The 18,923-nt window shown below is 36.4% G+C and overlaps 1 protein-coding gene across 1 annotated transcript in view; it reads right to left on the reverse strand.

Moving 5' to 3' along the window:
• Positions 1-13,415, reverse strand: part of LOC142338071 (uncharacterized) — a 63,064-nt gene extending 49,649 nt beyond the window's left edge. The window contains exon 1 of the mRNA XM_075387704.1: positions 13,115-13,415. Within this exon, the coding sequence (XP_075243819.1) occupies positions 13,115-13,209 (95 nt within the window). The 5' untranslated portion in view covers positions 13,210-13,415. The remainder of the gene's footprint in view (positions 1-13,114) is intronic.
• Positions 13,416-18,923: the final 5,508 nt, after the last annotated feature.

An 18,923-nucleotide genomic window follows, 5' to 3' on the forward strand; every position in this document is an offset into this window, starting at 1 on the left:
TTGAAGCGGCATTTGCAACTCGGCGGACTTTTCCTGGCTTGTTGATATTTTCCACAGGATGGTGTGGCAGGTACCAAATTCTGTCTGGTTGAGGATCTTGCATTTCCACCGGTTTGAGATAGTTTTTCTCAAGGTCTGTCAAGAGAGTCTTATTGTATGTTTCTTGCAACAAAGGTTTACGCTGAAGGCGTGTGTTGAGGCTTTTGACTTGGTTCAGTGCAGAATAGAAGTTGTTTTCCAACTTTATTTCTGATTTCCAGGGCAGTTTGATTTCAAATCTCTCACCATTGTGATTGATAGAGTTCTTCAAAATATCAAGAAACTGTTCTGCTTGTTTTGTGTAAACTTGTTCACGGTCCTTCTGAATGCCATCTGCTTCAATACTCCAGAACCGTTGAACAAGTTCGTCAAGTCCGGGTTCATCTGTTCTGTTTCTTGACACATGGAAAATAAATTTCTTCTTCTGCTGACTTGCGGGCTGCTGAGTGGTTGCTGAGATACGGTTCTCATAATCACCGGCGAGGGTCCAACCAAGTTTAGTTTTCACACCAAACGGTTGATTTTGATTGCCAGGTATAACATGTGTAGGGTAGGTGAATGCGAATGCATTAACACCGAGGAGGGCGCCGATTTTGCCATTGGCAATATTTGAGAAATGTATGTGGCGCAAACTGTTGAAGGCATCAAAAATTTGATTAAGTTCAAAAATTTTGCAGCTGCGACGTTCAGGGACGGGGTGCTGAACGTTCGAGAGAGTTCAAACGATATTTCAGTTGACTTGTATGGAGTTATTGCGACTGGCTCAACAATTTTTGAGAGGGACATGCTGTTATCTGTATTGAGAAATTGTAGTGGTACTGACTGTTGAGTTTCACGGGGAAGCTCAAGAAATTCAGCTATGGCGTCCAATACAAAGCTGAATTGGCTACCGGGATCTATGAGGGCGTAGGTATCGAATGCTTTATCCCCCTTGAGGAATGAAACCGGAATAAGCTGCAATTGCTCATACCAATTTTTCGGTGTTTCTGAGCACTGGTTAATGCTGAACGATTGGTTAATTGCATTGCCATTTAACTTACGTCGTTGCAAGTTTTGATGGCTTTGGTTGTTGAAAGTTTGGCCATAACGGCTGTTGGGGGCTTTGTTTGTTCGACTTTTCTGTTGAGAAGATGTATTTGGATTTTGACTTGAATCGTTACTACTAGAAGAAGCTGTTGGATTGCTACCAGAAACAACTTCAGTAGAAAAGGCTGCTGTAGGGCGTTTGATTTGCTTGGCAGGATCATGAAGAGTTGTGTGGTGGAATCCACTGCAAACCTGACATCGTTTTTGCGATGGGCACGATTGTTTGTGGTGTTTGTTGCTCAAGCAGTTTCTACACAAATTGCTTTGTCTGACAAGGTTGTATCGATCACCTGGTGAGCACAACTGATACTCAGGGCAAGTGGCAATGCTGTGTTCTTGTTTGCACTTCTCGCAAGACCGTTTTGTGTTAAAAGTTTTATTCGGAACGTTTTGCGAAGTTGACGGTTGTTTTTGCTGTAGCGCAAAGTTCCAATGTTTTCTACTGTTTTCCACTGATGCGTTGTTGACTGACAATGGGAGGTTGCTTTTGTATGGCTTGGTTTGTAGTTTGTTCAAGTTGACAAACTTTGAGGCTTGAGAACTGATGGTTCTTTGATTGCTTTCTCGACTCACTTTGTCGTAGATTTGAGTTTGGAGCTCTAACCATTGTTGAAAATCGACGAGAATCGGGTCTGAGCTGAGCTCGGTAAGACAATGTTCAGTCCATTTCAGAACCAAATGATGTGGTGTTTTCTCTTTGGCTTTCTTAATGAGTGTTGTAGACTGGAGGTCTGCTGTAAATCCAAGGTATTGGAAGGCTTGCAAAAGTCTTTTCAAAAATGAGGAAAAGGCAAGGAAGCTTTGCTTGTTTTGGAAGTTCATTTGCCAGTTTTCGAGCTGGTTAATGAACGTATTCACAATTCTCGTACGATCACCGAAATGTCGGATTATTTCATTCAGTGCTGTCTAATAATAAGATGGATCGCAGGAATAAGCATGGATCAAGTCCTTTGCTTTCCCAATTACAGAATTCTGCAAGTAGGTTATACGATGCGTGTCTGTAATTGAAGGGTTGTTGTGAATCATCGTGTTGAAATTATTGATCCACTCGTGAAAGTGGATCGGGTCACCATTGAAATTCTGAAGTTTCAAAGGTGGCAATTTGATTGAATGCTTGAAATCAACATTTCCTTTTTCCTGTGTTACATTAGGGTTCGAGTATACTGAGCTTATTTGTTGATTGACAGTGGGAATTAAACTCTGGTTAATTAAAGGCTGGCCTAACTGATTTTGTCCAACAGGATTTAGCGGTTGATTAGTGCACATTGGGGCATGGATCGTGGAAGTTACTGGAGCTTGAAAGTTCGATGGAGCTTGTGAGCCATGAATAAACTGGTTTTCACACAACTGACTGGGATGTGTCACACATTGTTTAACTGGGAAAGTGCTGGCAATTCTATGTTGACTGAAAACAGGTTGTGGAAATTGCACAGGAGCCGCAATTCCGTTTGATTGTGGAGCTACCTGGTTTGGCAGAAAATTAGGAGCTGCAGGATTTAAGACGGTATTTTGATGCTGTTGTTCCATCAGGGCACAGTAATTGGAGGGAAACCTGCGGAATGTACCACAGTTATAGGATTAATACAATGATTGGGTTGTAGGCAACTGTTTTCTGCGACTATTTTATCAATTCTACTTGGAAGATGCGAGGTTCTGTTTGCCACTGTGGGTAAGCAGGGGAGTTTTTGCAGATCACAGTTCAACAGTTGACTATCAAAGTATCCACTTGTTCCTATTTGAATTTGAGAAGGTTCAAAATCGTGTTGCAGATTGGGAAAATTATGGTATAGAGGATTTCTGTTGGCAGTTGAATCCTGATTATTGCTTTGATTTGGCAAGTTTAAATTAAAAGTTTTCTCCAATACCGAGTTTTGGGCAAATAGACCATCTGCCTGTAATTGAATAGTTGGATCTGCCAAATTGAAGGGGTTTGAAAGTGAGTGATTACCTGAAAGGTTCAAATTTTGGAATGGAGGCAAAAGGTTCTGCGACGTGTCAAAGTTGTCACTCAAGTTGATTTGAGCTGTTTCAATATCGCAGACATCTCTATTTACCAGGTTGGAGGCAAATTCGAGTTTCCCTGATCTTGTTGGAGAAGTGAATTCTTGGCTGGTATCTTTGTCAAAGCAGGGAAAGGATTCGGAGCGTTTGTTTGGTTTTCAAGGTTATTTTTCGATTTTAGAAGACTTTCATGAACTTCCTTTTTAGGATTTCTTTGGTGGGCTTCAAGCACATGCTGAATTTGAAGTCGTGGTTTATTAGATGTTTGTAGAAACAATGATGGTTGTCTTGGCCGTGGTGGTATTGAGGGCGGCTGATTGATGAAGTTACTGCTGGTCTGCTTTTCTTCTATATCGCGCTGATGCTGGATTCGTTCCTTGTCGTCACTGGGCACAGGTGTTGATTGCTGAGACAAGTTTCTTCTGCTGGAGATCATGCTGACATCATCTCTAATGCGACTGGAAGACTGACTGAGCTGGCCATCATCGTCCAAGAGATCGACTTGCAGTTCCAATTCATTGAGTCGAGTTATTAATGTCGTTTGCCTATTCAATATTGATGATGCAGTGCTTTGATGTGGCTGCTGTCTCATCACTTCCTCTGAGAGTCTCTTGAGCTCCGCTTACTGGCCTTTGATCTTGTTGATCATCAAAGACAATGATCGGAAACTCCTTTTCTGCTCCACAGTTTTCTCAAGGAGATCGAGCAGTTTCTTCATTGACATTTCTGTCGCTTTGAACATATTGATGGCAAACTGACATTCAGCGCTGTTCTGCTTCGACATCTTGGTGGCTGTTGCTTTGTTGAAGCTGACTGTTGAAGCTGTTGGTGAAGCAGCTCGTTACTGAAGGTGAAGAACGGCTTTGAGAACCGGAGCGACGCAAATTTTTGATTTGAAAAAAGGTTGTCTAAGGTTTGAATGCTAATGATCCCAATTTTTTCTTGTTCAAAAGACCAGCGACGCAACTTTTCTCAAAAATGATGTCCTAGGATGTGTTTTGTGTGCTAAATCTAGCTTTTTGCACTCAAAAAACCTAAAAGCTTTCCGATCGTTAGCGCGTTTTAACCGTTTTTCGTTCAACAGACCTAAATAATTGCTTGTTTTTTGTTGAATTAACACAAGTTTCGCTAAAATAGCTGGCGTTAACTGTTTGAACTAGTGTGTGTGGCTACTGTGGTTTACAGGAAAACTGTGCCTTGCTACAATTATGTAGTTGAACCAATACTAGACAAGAACTCAAATAATTGTTACATTAAACTCCTTTTTCATGAAAACTTCAATAAGCTCGTCTGTTTCTCTCAAATACGAATAAATTACCAAACAGAAAGCTTATAAAGCTACCCAAAAAATTTTTCCCTAGCTCCCTAACCCTAACCAAACACTATGATTAATGAATACCCCTCACACTTTTTGCGAATTAACTTTGAAACCTGTTCTTTTTCTAGGAGTTTATTGTTGTTTTGACGGCTAAAGATAAGAAATTAGCAAAAATGCGATGCGTTTAGGCAACAGGGGCTACAGAAGGGCTACTGAATGCTAGAAATTTGCAGAGACGAATCATATTGTGGGAAACTTTAGAATTCTTTCGGAAATTGTCTTTTCCGGGTTTTGCAAACCTTTTTCGTTTTCTTCAAAACTGTGTGACTTTATCTGTTCTTTTCACTCTGTCTTCATTATTTACAAAATGCATTGACTGTATTAAACTCTCAAAGCTCTCTCCGACAATTAGCGCCTGAGATCTGCCTTTCAAAAAAAATTGAAATTAGGAAAAAAGACATCAAAACTTCTGGTGACTACTGGAACCAATTTTCTTTGAAAACTCCTCTTCTGCTGATGGTAACGTCTGAAACCAATAGGGATTAAGGGACTTCGCAGACGGCAACGTCTGAGACCAAGGACTTCTGCAAAAATTCAAGTTTGGACGTTTTTTCCAAAAAAAATTAAAATGGTATTTATTTTCGTCAAATGAAAGTTTTGATATTTGGCGTGGCGCCTAAGGACTTTCCATTTACTTCCCTATACAGTTGAAACTATCAAACTGACTGACAATGTCTTGTTTTAGGGGTTTGTTTAGTGGTTTATTTGGGAATTCAAATGAACATGTCGTCAGAAAACTAACTTGTGTTTTTGAATTTTCTGAATTCAAAAAATTTTTTCTGACATTTCTCATTTATATGATACTGATTGGATAAATCTATGGAAATGGCTTTCTGTTTGACTGCAAATTATTTCAAGAGAGTGTTTTATTGGTTTAACTCGCAATTGAAACGGATATGGATTGAGAAAACTAAATTGTTTTTTGAATTTTCTGAAATCAAAAAATTTTTTCTAACATTTTTTATTGATATGATGCTGATGTTATATATCGATCAAAGTGGCTTTTTGTTTGATCGAAATGCAATTCAGAAGAGTGGTTTTATAGTTTTTCCGCAATTCAAATGGATTTGTAGTCAGAAAACAAAATTGTGTTTTTTGAGTTTTCTGAATTCAAAAAATTTTTTCTGACATTTCTCATTGATATGATACCGATGTGATATATCGATCAAAGTGGCTTTTTGTTTGATCAAAAATCAATTCAGAAGAGTGGTTTAATAGTTTTTTCCGCAATTGAAACGGATAGGTAGTCAGAAAACAACTAAATTGTGTTTTTTGAATTTTCTGAATTCAAAAAATATTCTCCGACATTTCTTATTTATATGATACTTATCGGATATATCGATGCAAATAGCTTTCTCTTTGATTACAAACCAATTCAAAAGAGTGGTTTAATAGTTTTTTCCGCAATTGAAACGGATAGGTAGTCAGAAAACTAAATTGTGTTTTTTTGAATTTTCTGAATTCAAAAAATTTTCTCCGACATTTGTTATTTATATGATACTTATCGGATATATCGATGCAAATAGCTTTCTCTTTGATTACAAACCAATTCAAAAGAGTGGTTTAATAGTTTTTTCCGCAATTGAAACGGATATGTAATCAGAAAACTAAATTGTGTTTTTTGAATTTTCTGAATTCAAAAAATTTTATCCGACATTTCTTATTTATATGATACTGATTGGATATATCGATGCAAATAGCTTTCTGTTTGATTACAAACCAATTCAAAAGAGTGGTTTATTAGTTTTTTCCGCAATTGAAACGGATAGGTAGTCAGAAAACTAAATTGTGTTTTTTGAATTTTCTGAATTCAAAAAATTTTTTGATTTAAGGAACATTTCTCTGATTTTTGTGTTTTTTTTCGCAGATTTTTCTTTAAAAATGAGAAAATTGCCTTAACTCGCTTTGACAATAATGAAACTAGTCAAGGTTTTTGAATCGAGGTGTTATAGTAACAAATAAGTTTTTTTGGGGGACAAATATCAATTTTTTGGAGGCTTTTGTCGAAAAAAAAAGTAAGATTTTGGATGGCTCTAACCAGGGAACAGGACATCCGAGGTAACGTCTGAGACCTCGGGCGGACTTCTGCTGGTGAGGTCTGAAACCAGTAAAAAAAACTTGATCCTCTCGTCGGGATGACGTTTGTAACCCAAACTTGGCTTCGTCGCTGAAAAAATTGCTTGTCTTTTTTTTGTGTCTTTTCTGTGTCTTTTCTGTGTCTTTTCTTTGTCTTTTCTGTGTCTTTTCTTTGTCTTGACCGGCTGCCAGCTTTCGGGTTCCGTTTACTGTGCTCGGCACTTGATGGTTGCACTGACCGCTGATGCTCTCTTCAGTGCGTCGCACAAGTTGTGGAACAAAGAAACTATTAGCCGGTAACAGGGGAGACTTTTGTCCTCAAAATTGTTTTGGGGAAAGAAGGTTTTGTTCTTTGAACGAGGGGTAAACCATAAAATGTAAGAGAATGTGGATAAGGATTCAATTACATTGTTCTAGACAGTTTGTTAAGTTTTTTTCAGTTTTAAGTTGCGGGAACAACCAACTCGTTTTGGTTGCGATAAGGACAAAAGTCAATGTTTTTTCAAGTTTTACTTCTGACTTGATTGTTGCACGACATCAAAAAATGTAAGAGAATGTAGATAAGGATTCAATTACATTGTTCTAGACAGTTTGTTAAGTTTTTTTTTCAGTTTTAAGTTGCGGGAACAACCAACTCGTTTTGGTTGCGATAAGGACAAAAGTCAATGTTTTTTCAAGTTTTACTTCTGACTTGATTGTTGCACGACATGCTCCAGGGGAAAGAGGAGGCCAACTAACACATCACAGACGTTTGACCAGATCGTCGAAGAGGGTGTAACCCAAGTTGCCTAGAAAACCGTTTCGAAAAAAGGTCAAGAAAAAATGGGCTAATCAGCCAAAACGCGTGCTAGCGCGGAGACCGGTCGAACCTACGTGCCGTAAGCCGTTTTAACCTTCACCACACGGTGTTGTCCATCTCGTCCAGGGTAGACCTCGAGAACACGTCCAAGGGCCCAAATTCCTCGTGGAGTCATATCTTTCAGAATCCAAACAATGTCGTTGACTCTCAGTGGTGTTTGGCCACTATCGCTCCATTTAGACCTCTTTTGAATTAACACAAGTTTCGCTAAACTAGCTGGCGTTAACTGTTTGAACTAGTGTGTGTGGCTACTGTGGTTTACAGGAAAACTGTGCCTTGCTACAATTATGTAGTTGAACCAATACTAGACAAGAACTCAAATAATTGTTACATTAAACTCCTTTTTCATAAAAACTTCAATAAGCTCGTCTGTTTCTCTCAAATACGAATAAATTACCAAACAGAAAGCTTATAAAGCTACCCAAAAAATTTTTCCCTAGCTCCCTAACCCTAACCAAACACTATGATTAATGAAAACCCCTCACAGTTTTTGCGAATTAACTTTGAAACCTGTTCTTTTTCTAGGAGTTTATTGTTATTTTGACGGCTAAAGATAAGAAATTAGCAAAAATGCGATGCGTTTAGGCAACAAGGGCTACAGAAGGGCTACTGAATGCTAGAAATTTGCAGAGACGAGTCATATTGTGGGAAACTTTAGAATTCTTTCGGAAATTGTCTTTTCCGGGTTTTGCAAACCTTTTTCGTTTTCTTCAAAACTGTGTGACTTTATCTGCTCTTTTTACTCTGTCTTCATTATTTACAAAATGCATTGACTTTATTAAACTCTCAAAGCTCTCTCCGACAATTAGCGTCTGAGATCTGCCTTTCAAAAAAAAATGAAAGTAGGAAAAAAGACATCAAAATTTCTGGTGACTACTGGAACCAATTTTCTTTGAAAACTCCTCTTCTGCTGATGGTAACGTATGAAACCAATAGGGATTAAGGAATTTCGCAGACGGCAACGTCTGAGACCGAGGAGTTCTGCAAAAAATCAAGTTTGGACGTTTTCAAAAAAAATTAAAATGGTATTTATTTTCGTCAAATGAAAGTTTTGATATTTGGTGTGGCGCCTAAGGACTTTCTATTTACTTCCCTATACAGTTGAAACTATCAAACTGACTGACAATGACTTGCTTTAGGGGTTTGTTTAGTGGTTTATTTGGGAATTCAAATGAACATGTCGTCAGAAAACTAACTTGTGTTTTTGAATTTTCTGAATTCAAAAAATTTTTTCTGACATTTCTCATTTATATGATACTGATTGGATAAATCTATGGAAATGGCTTTCTGTTTGACTGCAAATTATTTCAAGAGAGTGTTTTATTGGTTTAACCCGCAATTGAAACGGATATGGATTGAGAAAACTAAATTGTTTTTTGAATTTTCTGAAATCAAAAAATTTTTTCTAACATTTTTTATTGATATGATGCTGATGTTATATATCGATCAAAGTGGCTTTTTGTTTGATCGAAATGCAATTCAGAAGAGTGGTTTTATAGTTTTTCCGCAATTCAAATGGATTTGTAGTCAGAAAACAAAATTGTGTTTTTTGAGTTTTCTGAATTCAAAAAATTTTTTCTGACATTTCTCATTGATATGATACCGATGTGATATATCGATCAAAGTGGCTTTTTGTTTGATCAAAAATCAATTCAGAAGAGTGGTTTAAAAGTTTTTTCCGCAATTGAAACGGATAGGTAGTCAGAAAACAACTAAATTGTGTTTTTTGAATTTTCTGAATTCAAAAAATATTCTCCGACATTTCTTATTTATATGATACTTATCGAATATATCGATGCAAATAGCTTTCTCTTTGATTACAAACCAATTCAAAAGAGTGGTTTAATAGTTTTTTCCGCAATTGAAACGGATATGTAATCAGAAAACTAAATTGTGTTTTTTGAATTTTCTGAATTCAAAAAATTTTATCCGACATTTCTTATTTATATGATACTGATTGGATATATCGATGCAAATAGCTTTCTGTTTGATTACAAACCAATTCAAAAGAGTGGTTTAATAGTTTTTTCCGCAATTGAAACGGATATGTAGTCAGAAAACTAAATTGTGTTTTTTGAATTTTCTGATTTAAGGAACTTTTCTCTGATTTTTGTGTTTTTTTTTCGCAGATTTTTCTTTAAAAATGAGAAAATTGCCTTAACTCGCTTTGACAATAATGAAACTAGTCAAGTTTTTGAATCGAGGTGTTATAGTAACAAATAAGCTTTTTTGGGGGACAAATATCAATTTTTTGGAGGCTTTTTGTCGAAAAAAAAGTAAGGATTTTGGATGGCTCTAACCGGGGAACAGGACATCAGAGGTAACGTCTGAGACCTCGGGCGGACTTCTGCTGGTGACGTCTGAAACCAGTAAAAAAAACTTGATCCTCTCGTCGGGGTGACGTTTGTAACCCAAACTTGGCTTCGTCGCTGAAAAAATTGCTTGTCTTTTCTGTGTCTTTTCTGTGTCTTTTCTTTGTCTTTTCTGTGTCTTTTCTTTGTCTTGACCGGCTGCCAGCTTTCGGGTTCCGTTTACTGTGCTCGGCACTTGATGGTTGCACTGACCGCTGATGCTCTCTTCAGTGCGTCGCACAAGTTGTGGAACAAGGAAACTATTTGCCGGTAACAGGGGAGACTTTTGTCCTCAAAATTGTTTGGGGGAAAGAAGGTTTTGTTCTTTGAACGAGGGGTAAACCATAAAATGTAAGAGAATGTAGATAAGGATTCAATTACATTGTTCTAGACAGTTTGTTAAGTTTTTTTTCAGTTTTAAGTTGCGGGAACAACCAACTCGTTTTGGTTGCGATAAGGACAAAAGTCAATGTTTTTTCAAGTTTTACTTCTGACTTGATTGTTGCACGACAATAATGATAAACTATGTAATGGCACGTTCTCTGTAACTTGGGGTGAAAACACGCCGCGGGCTCAAACGGTAAAAATGCCTTTTTTGTTTACCAGATTTTGATATAACTATTGTTATGCAGCATATTTAATGTAAAAGATAGGATGAGCAACGGGGGTATGTGCATGCATGCAATGTGAATAAGTAATGAATGCTTAATATTTGCGGGTTCTGCATGTTTGGGGTCTTTCACAATATAGCCTAGTGCCCATACTAGGGACCTAGTTTCTAATATAGCTTACAACGACCGTACCGAACCCACAAAACCTATCAGGCCTAATTCAGAGATTTTACAGAGGCCAAGTCTTGGCAGAGAGATGCCAAGCTTTGGTTAGAAGACCCAAGAGTTGGGACTTCTCTGGGCAAAGCCGAACCCTTGGGTTTTTCTGCGCAAAGCCGAACCCATGTCTTGGATCTCTGAGCAGACTAAAGCTTGACATCATCAGGATAGGATGTTTTTCATTTAATGAGGGCAAATTTTGACATTTTTCGCAGACAATTTTAAGTTTTTGTCAATTAAATTAATTGCCATCGTAAATGGTCATGGCTCCTGCATTTGATTCCAAAACCTGGGGCCAAGTCTTAGGTTTCTCTGCCAAGTCTGAGAATTGGTTTTGGCTATTAACGTTCATTGATTTATATAATATCCTCGTATAAAAAGTCAAAAAAGAGTGTTCTAATTTCAGATAAGACCAAGTGTTACGAATATCCCAAACAGAAATTAGCTGGAAACAAAAATTAAAAAAAAAACGTTTGCAGGTTAAGTAGATCAAATAAATTTTTGCTATGTCTTACATATTAAACTGTATGTAGCACATACAAATCTGAAGAATTGATCCCAAAATACAGGCCCAAAGCTAATTAAGAATTAAATAAAAAATTTATGTAATTGATTTGTGGCAGGTTCAATTAATTCTGTTCCAAACTCTGAGAAAATAAAAATTTTGATGTTTTCGATTTGTTTGAAATTTCAGCAAATTTTTGTCGCTATCTTGTTGTTTGGCTTTTCGGTTTTGCAATATGTATTTTCACTTTATATTTTTCAAACTAGTCGAGCAGTGGTTGAAAACGAACGAAACTCCAAGTCAAAGTCCCCCTAAGTGTGCGGTATTTATATCAAAAAGAATTTTGGATCCAGCTTGTCTTGGAAAAAGTTAATTTTTCAAACGGTTTTCTTCGTTATTTTGAAAATTTTTGAAGTAGAAAATATTTTTCAAGTCATTCAAGAAGTGATTCTCAATGTGCGTTCGTGAGTGTGCTTCTTAGTGTTTTTTGTAAGTTTGCTTGTGAGTAATGTTTTTTGTGTACTTATAATATTTGGTGTTGTTATGATTTTTTTTATCGATAACTCTTCATTTTTCATCAAATGTGAGTACTGAATTTTTAATTTTATGGACCAATAGGCCTTGAAAAGATGACCAAGAGCCATGAATTTCTTTTTGATAGCTTTCGTAATCGTAACTGGTGCATTTGGTGCATCAATTGTACCTTAGGGTACTGAAACTGTTGTTAAAAGAGCCACCGAACCCAGAAAAATGCACCAATCTAACGGTCTGTCCTGAAAAACTCTAGTCTTGAATCCCTTCTTGAATCCCAATTCGTGTGTCTTGTCTGGGAAGAGGTCAACATGTCTTGGGTTGACTCTTCACATAGTGACCCAATACATGGCCTTTCTCTTGGCAGAGAGACCTACGACGTGGAATTTTTCTGGGCAGAGACCCTCCAAGACTTGATTTTTCTGTCATTAGAAACCTCAGAGATCGACTCTGTAGTATTCTCTCAGCAGCCTTGTATTTGAACTGATCAGACTCTGAATCAGGCCTGGGACCTTGTCCGATTTTTTTCTTAATCATGCCTGATCGTCTCTAAAGATATGGTACGGGCGTTCACCCCCTCTCCCCAGTCATGTTAATTTTTATATAATGGGGGCTAGAATTTTGTGGGGGGAAGGAGGGGGCTCTTATGAGAAAATCCAATTTTTATTTACATCCAGATCTATACTCAATAAATTTGACAATGAAAAAAACCACGACTTGTGAGTTTATCCTCATACCACCTGTTCGTAAAACTATTGGAATATTGGATCTACTCTGTCCCCCCCCCTCATTGTTTGTTATAACCCCCAGTTACAAATTACGTGTTGTTGTATAGCACGTTACTATGTAAAAATAATGCACGTGCGCCTGGGGATCATAAAACATATATTCCCACAAAGCTGGGGGCGGCGAAACAGAATAGATCCGAAATATTAATACAGAGCTTAGCGTGGACACCAGATCAACGCAATACACCACTCCACAAATCGGCACGGGTCTGGGTGCTGTTTTGAAGGGTTGGTGGCCCTGTTTTCAGGAATAAATCAAAATTTCACTTGCTGACCACTAAACTGGAGGTAGAGTAGAAAAACCCCTCATGCCTTTTTATTTTTAAAAGTGAGGTATTCAAATAATCTCCTTAAATAATTAATATGCAAGCTAGCCAGAATGATTTAAGCTAATTGAAGCAGTTTTCCAGGGAAATTAGCCACAAAAGATTGGTTTGCCAAAACGGCTATTTGACACATAAGGTAATAAAAGTTTTTCCCATTGTGGTCTCACCGAGCTTGTTGGTCACGTATAACCCCCTCCCCCATCATGATAATTATACCATAGTGGGGGCTGTTTTCATGGGAGAGGTGGGTTGGGGAGGGGGCTATAATGGGAAGGACCAAAAGAATTTGAACTTTAACAGCCTCTTTGTTTGTTTCAACTTTACGAACAGGCCATTCACCTTACCAGTTAGTTAGAAGCCATGGAGTGTCGCTGCTCTTTTTGAAACTCCTCTTCAATTTCTCTCTCAATCGAGTACATCTGTTGTGGTTGTCGCTCATTTTAACGACACGTTACTTTTATTTTAGCATTCAACAATAAGATTTGTTTGATAAATATATAAGTATATCATTAAAGCATACAGCATAAAAATACTTCCTTTATAAGTATTTTACAAATATCAATGTTTTAAGGAAACCAGTTGCATCATTCTACAGTTGAAACAATTCTCTACAAAAGATAGTTAAGATTTCAAACTACACGTGTCAAAAACTTTTTCTCATGAAGTGAACAAAACAGAAAACTGGTGGTATGGCGCACGTGCCGTTTTTATAGTTTTTACCCAACAGTACGTTACGCACCCCCAGTTGCAGGGCACGAGCCATATCATAGTAAATCATTATGTAAATATATGGCACGTGACCTTGGGGGGGGGGGGGGGAGAGAACGGTGCTTTTCTGCAAATAATGAACTTATAATGCTAGGGGGGCACAAACGGAAAAGATCCACTATTCACCCCCGTAGTGACCCCTCCGTTATTAAACCCTCATTTTTGTTATTGACCCTCTGCTATTGGTTGCACAACCAAAAAGAACGCACCTTCAATACTGGCTCTATCGCGTACCAGACATGCATTACTTCGGTTTGATTGATTCAATTTAGTCCCTCAAAATTGCTCGCCAAGGCAAGGCAATTAGGAATCTGTGATCAAGAGCTTAAATATGCTCAACTTTCAAAATATGAGCAAAATTTTTGCTACCATTTGATTACGAATGATGCAAGCTTAATCATATTACATTGCTATGAACGTGCCAATAAATCATTTTCTTAAAGGCACATGAACTACTGCTGAGGCATTTTTTTATCTGAACTGATTCAGGTGTAGTTACCTAAAAAAGAAGTTTTACGCTAAAGCTTGATTCAACCAAAGTTTTGATGTCTTAAAATCGTGTTACAAAAGTCCAAAAACCTCAATAAGAAAACCTGGATATAACCTGAAAAGTTCTGGTTTTTTACCAAGTTTTTCAGGTGATATTCAGGTAAGAGGACAGAAACAGAATTTTTCAGTTGCTTTCAGATATTTTTCAAGTAAAAGTTTAGCCAGTGACGCTTGAATTTTTCAGTTAATTTTCAGGTAAAATTTAGGTAAATTCAGTTGTAATTCAGGTGGGAACAATTTGTCTGAACGGTTCAGGTAAACTCAAGTGTTTTTTCAAGTGAACTTACCTGAATTTTAATTAAAGTGAAGGTACTCGGTGGTGCCACTGTTTTACGCAAAATTTACGTAAAATGACAGAAAAAGTGAGTTGACAATTAGTGCCATGAAACAAAGATAGTTCTGATTACGTCAAAACCGCATAAATGATTCACTGGTTTCTGTGATAAGAGTTTTTTAATTAAAAAAATGGGCAAAATTAGGGCCAGTTTGGGCCAGTTAGGGCCAGTTTTCAAAAAAATGGGCAAAAAACTGGTAATTACATTAGGGCCAATGAGTACATGTGGCCAGTGGGTGAAGTCGGGTATTTTCAATTTTCAAATTTTTAATTTTCAAAATCAACTTTGTCAGAACAATAAAATTGAACAGAAGACTGAGCAGAACAATTTGCTGAGCAGAACCATTTCAGAGAAAAATATATAGACTGAAATTAAACTGAAAATACAGATACACATATACCCATCATATTCCATGACACAGCATTTCAATTTCGTTTTACTATCGTATTTTAGTGACATCAACCAGTACAGTTTTATTGCAGATGATTTTGTAAATTTATCTTCAATTACTTAAAATTTAATAGAGGTAACTGGTTTCTCATGAACTTAGTTATAAATAATTCTTAGTATGTTAATTTACCACGAACTCGTCTTGTTCTTCCAAATATCTGTGTAATTGGACGACTGTATACAAAATTATTGATCTTCTAGTCTAAAATTATTACTAAATTTTGCTAGGATTAGATTGAAACAGAATGAATCAAAAGACAAACAAAAACTACAAATTTAAGTTAAAGTTAAAATTGAAATTTTAAAAACTTTTCACACCTTAGCCCTTGATCCCTCAGATTCATCAAAAACATACATAACGTCTTCTTATCAGATTTTATTGGGGGAAAGTAATCGGGCTAAATGAATGATGAGGAAAATAACCGAACTGTCAAGTAGACTAACAATCACATAAATAAAGAAAAAAAACGAGTTTCTTAAGTTTGATAAGGTTCTCGATTAGATAAGCACTACAATCTAGCTTATTTTAAGTATCAAAGTGAGCTCATTTCAAACAGAACATGCTGCCTTTATTTAGAAAATAATTTAGAAAATGCTGCCTACTCCAATTTTTAAGAAACAGCTGATCAATGCAGTTCTATTTATGGAATCAACTTTTGCTTAAAATTTTGTCGTTGAAGAAAGAGTATCTTCAATACTAAACTAAAATAGTAAGTTATAAAAACCAACAGGATCCAAATAAAATAAGTGCTACAAACTTCACTTGTCCGAGAAATACTGCTCTTCAAGAGTTTGAGTATGCTATCTCTGTCATCTAAAAACCGCAAAAAGCGACATGAAATTCAATTCAGTGCAGGAGAAATGACAGGCAGCCTGGCGTATATTTTCCCCCATTTTTCATTGGAACACTAATAAAACACACATTCGACATCAATTTTGTTGTTCTTTTTTGTCGTGAGTGATGTTTTAAACTGTCAAATCATAATCAAAATCCACAACAATTGCAATGTACAAGTCGAGAAAAACTATTGTTTCTTTTATACATGAGGAATTTGTCAAAAAAATCGGTCGATTACAAAATGGAGAAACAGAAGAGCGTTGAAAGTGTTCAAAATATCTGTTGTTCGGGCTGCTCTTCCATGGCATCATTTTCAGTCATGCGTTTATCAAAACAGCTGCGTTTTTTTAAATTATTTAATAAAATTTCTTCATCGTTATGAACTTTTACACAGCATCGCATTTTCGGATTCAAACATTTGGTCACATTTGTAAAATCGACCCCTGTAGACATGAAAGTGTACTCTCTATCGTCTAAAAAATATGGAATTATTCTGCAGTTTTTTGTGAAGTGACTAAATAATTATTCATGGGTTGTGAATCATGTGCAATCATTATGTGAAAAAAGTATAATTAAATCAATCACATTCTGACTTCAGGAGATTTGAAGAGAACAAATATATGAAAAATTGTTGCAAAATTGATTTCTCTTTTTAATGTAAAAAATTATGGTAAAACACTTGGTTGAGAACTTCAAGAAAAATTAATATACACATGGCAAGCGGAGTACTTACTTGAAAGGTAAAGAAGAGGGCTTTTCATAAAACTGAAAGATTTGCATTCTCTTCTTTTACTTACAGTAACTTGTTTCTACGCAATGAAAACGGAGCAGTTTAATGGTTTTAGTCTTCAGTGCATTAGCGGTAGCCTGTTCTCAGCTGTCTATTTCTATCAATCCCTACATTTGAGACTAGACATCTTTGTGAACGTTAAAGCGCCTTTTTGGTGAAAATTGCCACTTTTTGCGCTAAAAAAGCTTCAACGTGGTAGCATGAGTGTAGCAAAGATTAATCAGACTACGGTCAACTTGGAGCGATGGCTTATGGAGAATTCATCCTCACGCAGTCAACTTTGCGTGGGTAGGCGATTATACTATTGATCGTCTCAAGTAAGCGATTTGTTTTTCAAAGGATACAGTTTTGTAGACAATGCAAAATATGCTCTTAGCATTGAGATTGAGTGTGAAGTTCATGCAGATGTTTCGATAAGTTCAAAGGTGTGAAATTACGCATATAAAAAATGAAGTTCTGAGACTACGAAAAAATTTTTCTGGAGAGTTTTGCTTATTCAGTTAGCTTGACAACAAAGATTGGAGTCTATGTAATTTTTGAAACAAATACTCTGATTCCCTAAAAATCAGTCAAAAAAGTTGTTAGCAAAATATTGTTTTAACCCAATTTAAAATAAAAATAAAAAATCATCAGTGAAGAACAATGTTTTTGCTCATGGCTCAAAATAAAGCAAATGCGTCCAAGAGCTCGACAGGAAGAAAGCAAAAGAAGATAAAAACAAAGTTGTGGCAATTAGCATCAGCGCAAGGAAATAATATTTTTGCAAAGAAAAAACAAATTGATTAGTTTCCCTAAACTGAATTTCACACAACTAAGAAATAGTATCAACGAACATTCAGTAAGAACCGATTTAACCAATTTTTGAGTTTTCACAGCCAAAAACATACAAGAAGTCTTCATTTGATTAATTTAAAATTGTTCCGGCTAGAAACACTGTATCGGTAAATGTCACGCACCTATTTCGTCCCCCATAGTTACGCGATGATATTCCTTAAAATATCCATAATTAAGTGCTTTATATTAATTAATATTCAGTTAGTTTCAAGGCCATATATAGCCAGTATTTCCATCTAGGCCTGTAACCCCTAATTTGTTTATGTTTATGAAAAACAACCGCAGATTGACAGTTTTACTAGCAAACACTTCAAGTGCCTAAAAGCCTCAGTATTTACTTTTTTGAGTTTCTTGATGATAAATTCACATAATCAGTAAATAACTTTATGAGAGATTTTGTACTTGGTGAAGTAATTATTCTGATAAAGTAGGTGCTAATACGGAATTGTATATGTACTGAACAAACACCAAGAGACGTACAAAAGCCGGAAATCGCCCTACTTGAAAATCAGTAAATATTTGCGAAGGACCAATACAACTGAAGGCACAGCCCTGCGGAACCCACTATCACGAGAACACCAGAGAATCAACCTGACAATCAGTTGCCTATCATCCCATAAAAACTTGATAAACTTTAGAAACTTCTTGTTAAAATTATTAAACAATTCTTGCTAAAATAATTAAAGATTGAACTGGAAATTCTCTTGAAAGCCTCCAAGTTTGATAAACTTAGTTACAGAAGAAATAGCGACTAACTTGACACTAAAATGCAAGGCAAACTAGTAGATATATCACGCATCCGAACCGCTCAATAAAAGGCTATTACTAGCTAATTTTATTCAAAATATATCTGCTAAAAATCGTACTGTGAAACATCAAAATAAGTCCTTGTAAAATGGCAATTATTCAAGTTAATTACTCCTCATATAAACCTCAATAACACCACGAGGAACACTATTAAAAATCAGTGCGTAACAGTAAATTTTGTATTGCGTGGATGAAAAGTAAGGCAAAACCCCTACTTGAAGAGAGATTATGCAAATCCCGCATCAGAAGAGAACTTAACAAAAAACCCGGAAAATAGATCCAAAAATATAATGCGATGAACTTGCGTAGAAGCGGATTTATTTTAATTCAGCTACTTCGACTCATTGATACATATTTTGGAGTATAATGACACGTTTGAGTTCTGTACCTCTTGTAGTAAAATTTGTCCTTTCGGTCCACTGCGCAGAATATCGGAAAAGATTTCTACACCTCAATTACTTCACAGACCATGCTTGAATTGTACTTCATTGCTGAATCATTTTAATTTCATTTTAGTGATCTGAGTCTGTGCCATAAGCGAGCCTGAGCCTAGACCTTGACCTGGAATATAACAAAACCAGGGCCATCCCAGCCGCCATTGGTTTTTTCTATCTTTCGAAACCATAGCTGGCGATTTAATGTGAACTTAAATGTCATGAAATTGAACCGATGTAAAACTTATATCTGGCATTGATTTTACAGTTTGTTTACTTTGTTTATGCGATTTGTTTACTGCAAGTAACCTGAACTTGAGAATAAATAAACTTAATAGTTGTGTCACA

Source organism: Convolutriloba macropyga, chromosome 4 (assembly GCF_964194025.1).
Source record: "Convolutriloba macropyga chromosome 4, txConMacr16.3, whole genome shotgun sequence".
Classification (NCBI taxonomy): Eukaryota; Metazoa; Xenacoelomorpha; order Acoela; family Convolutidae; genus Convolutriloba; species Convolutriloba macropyga.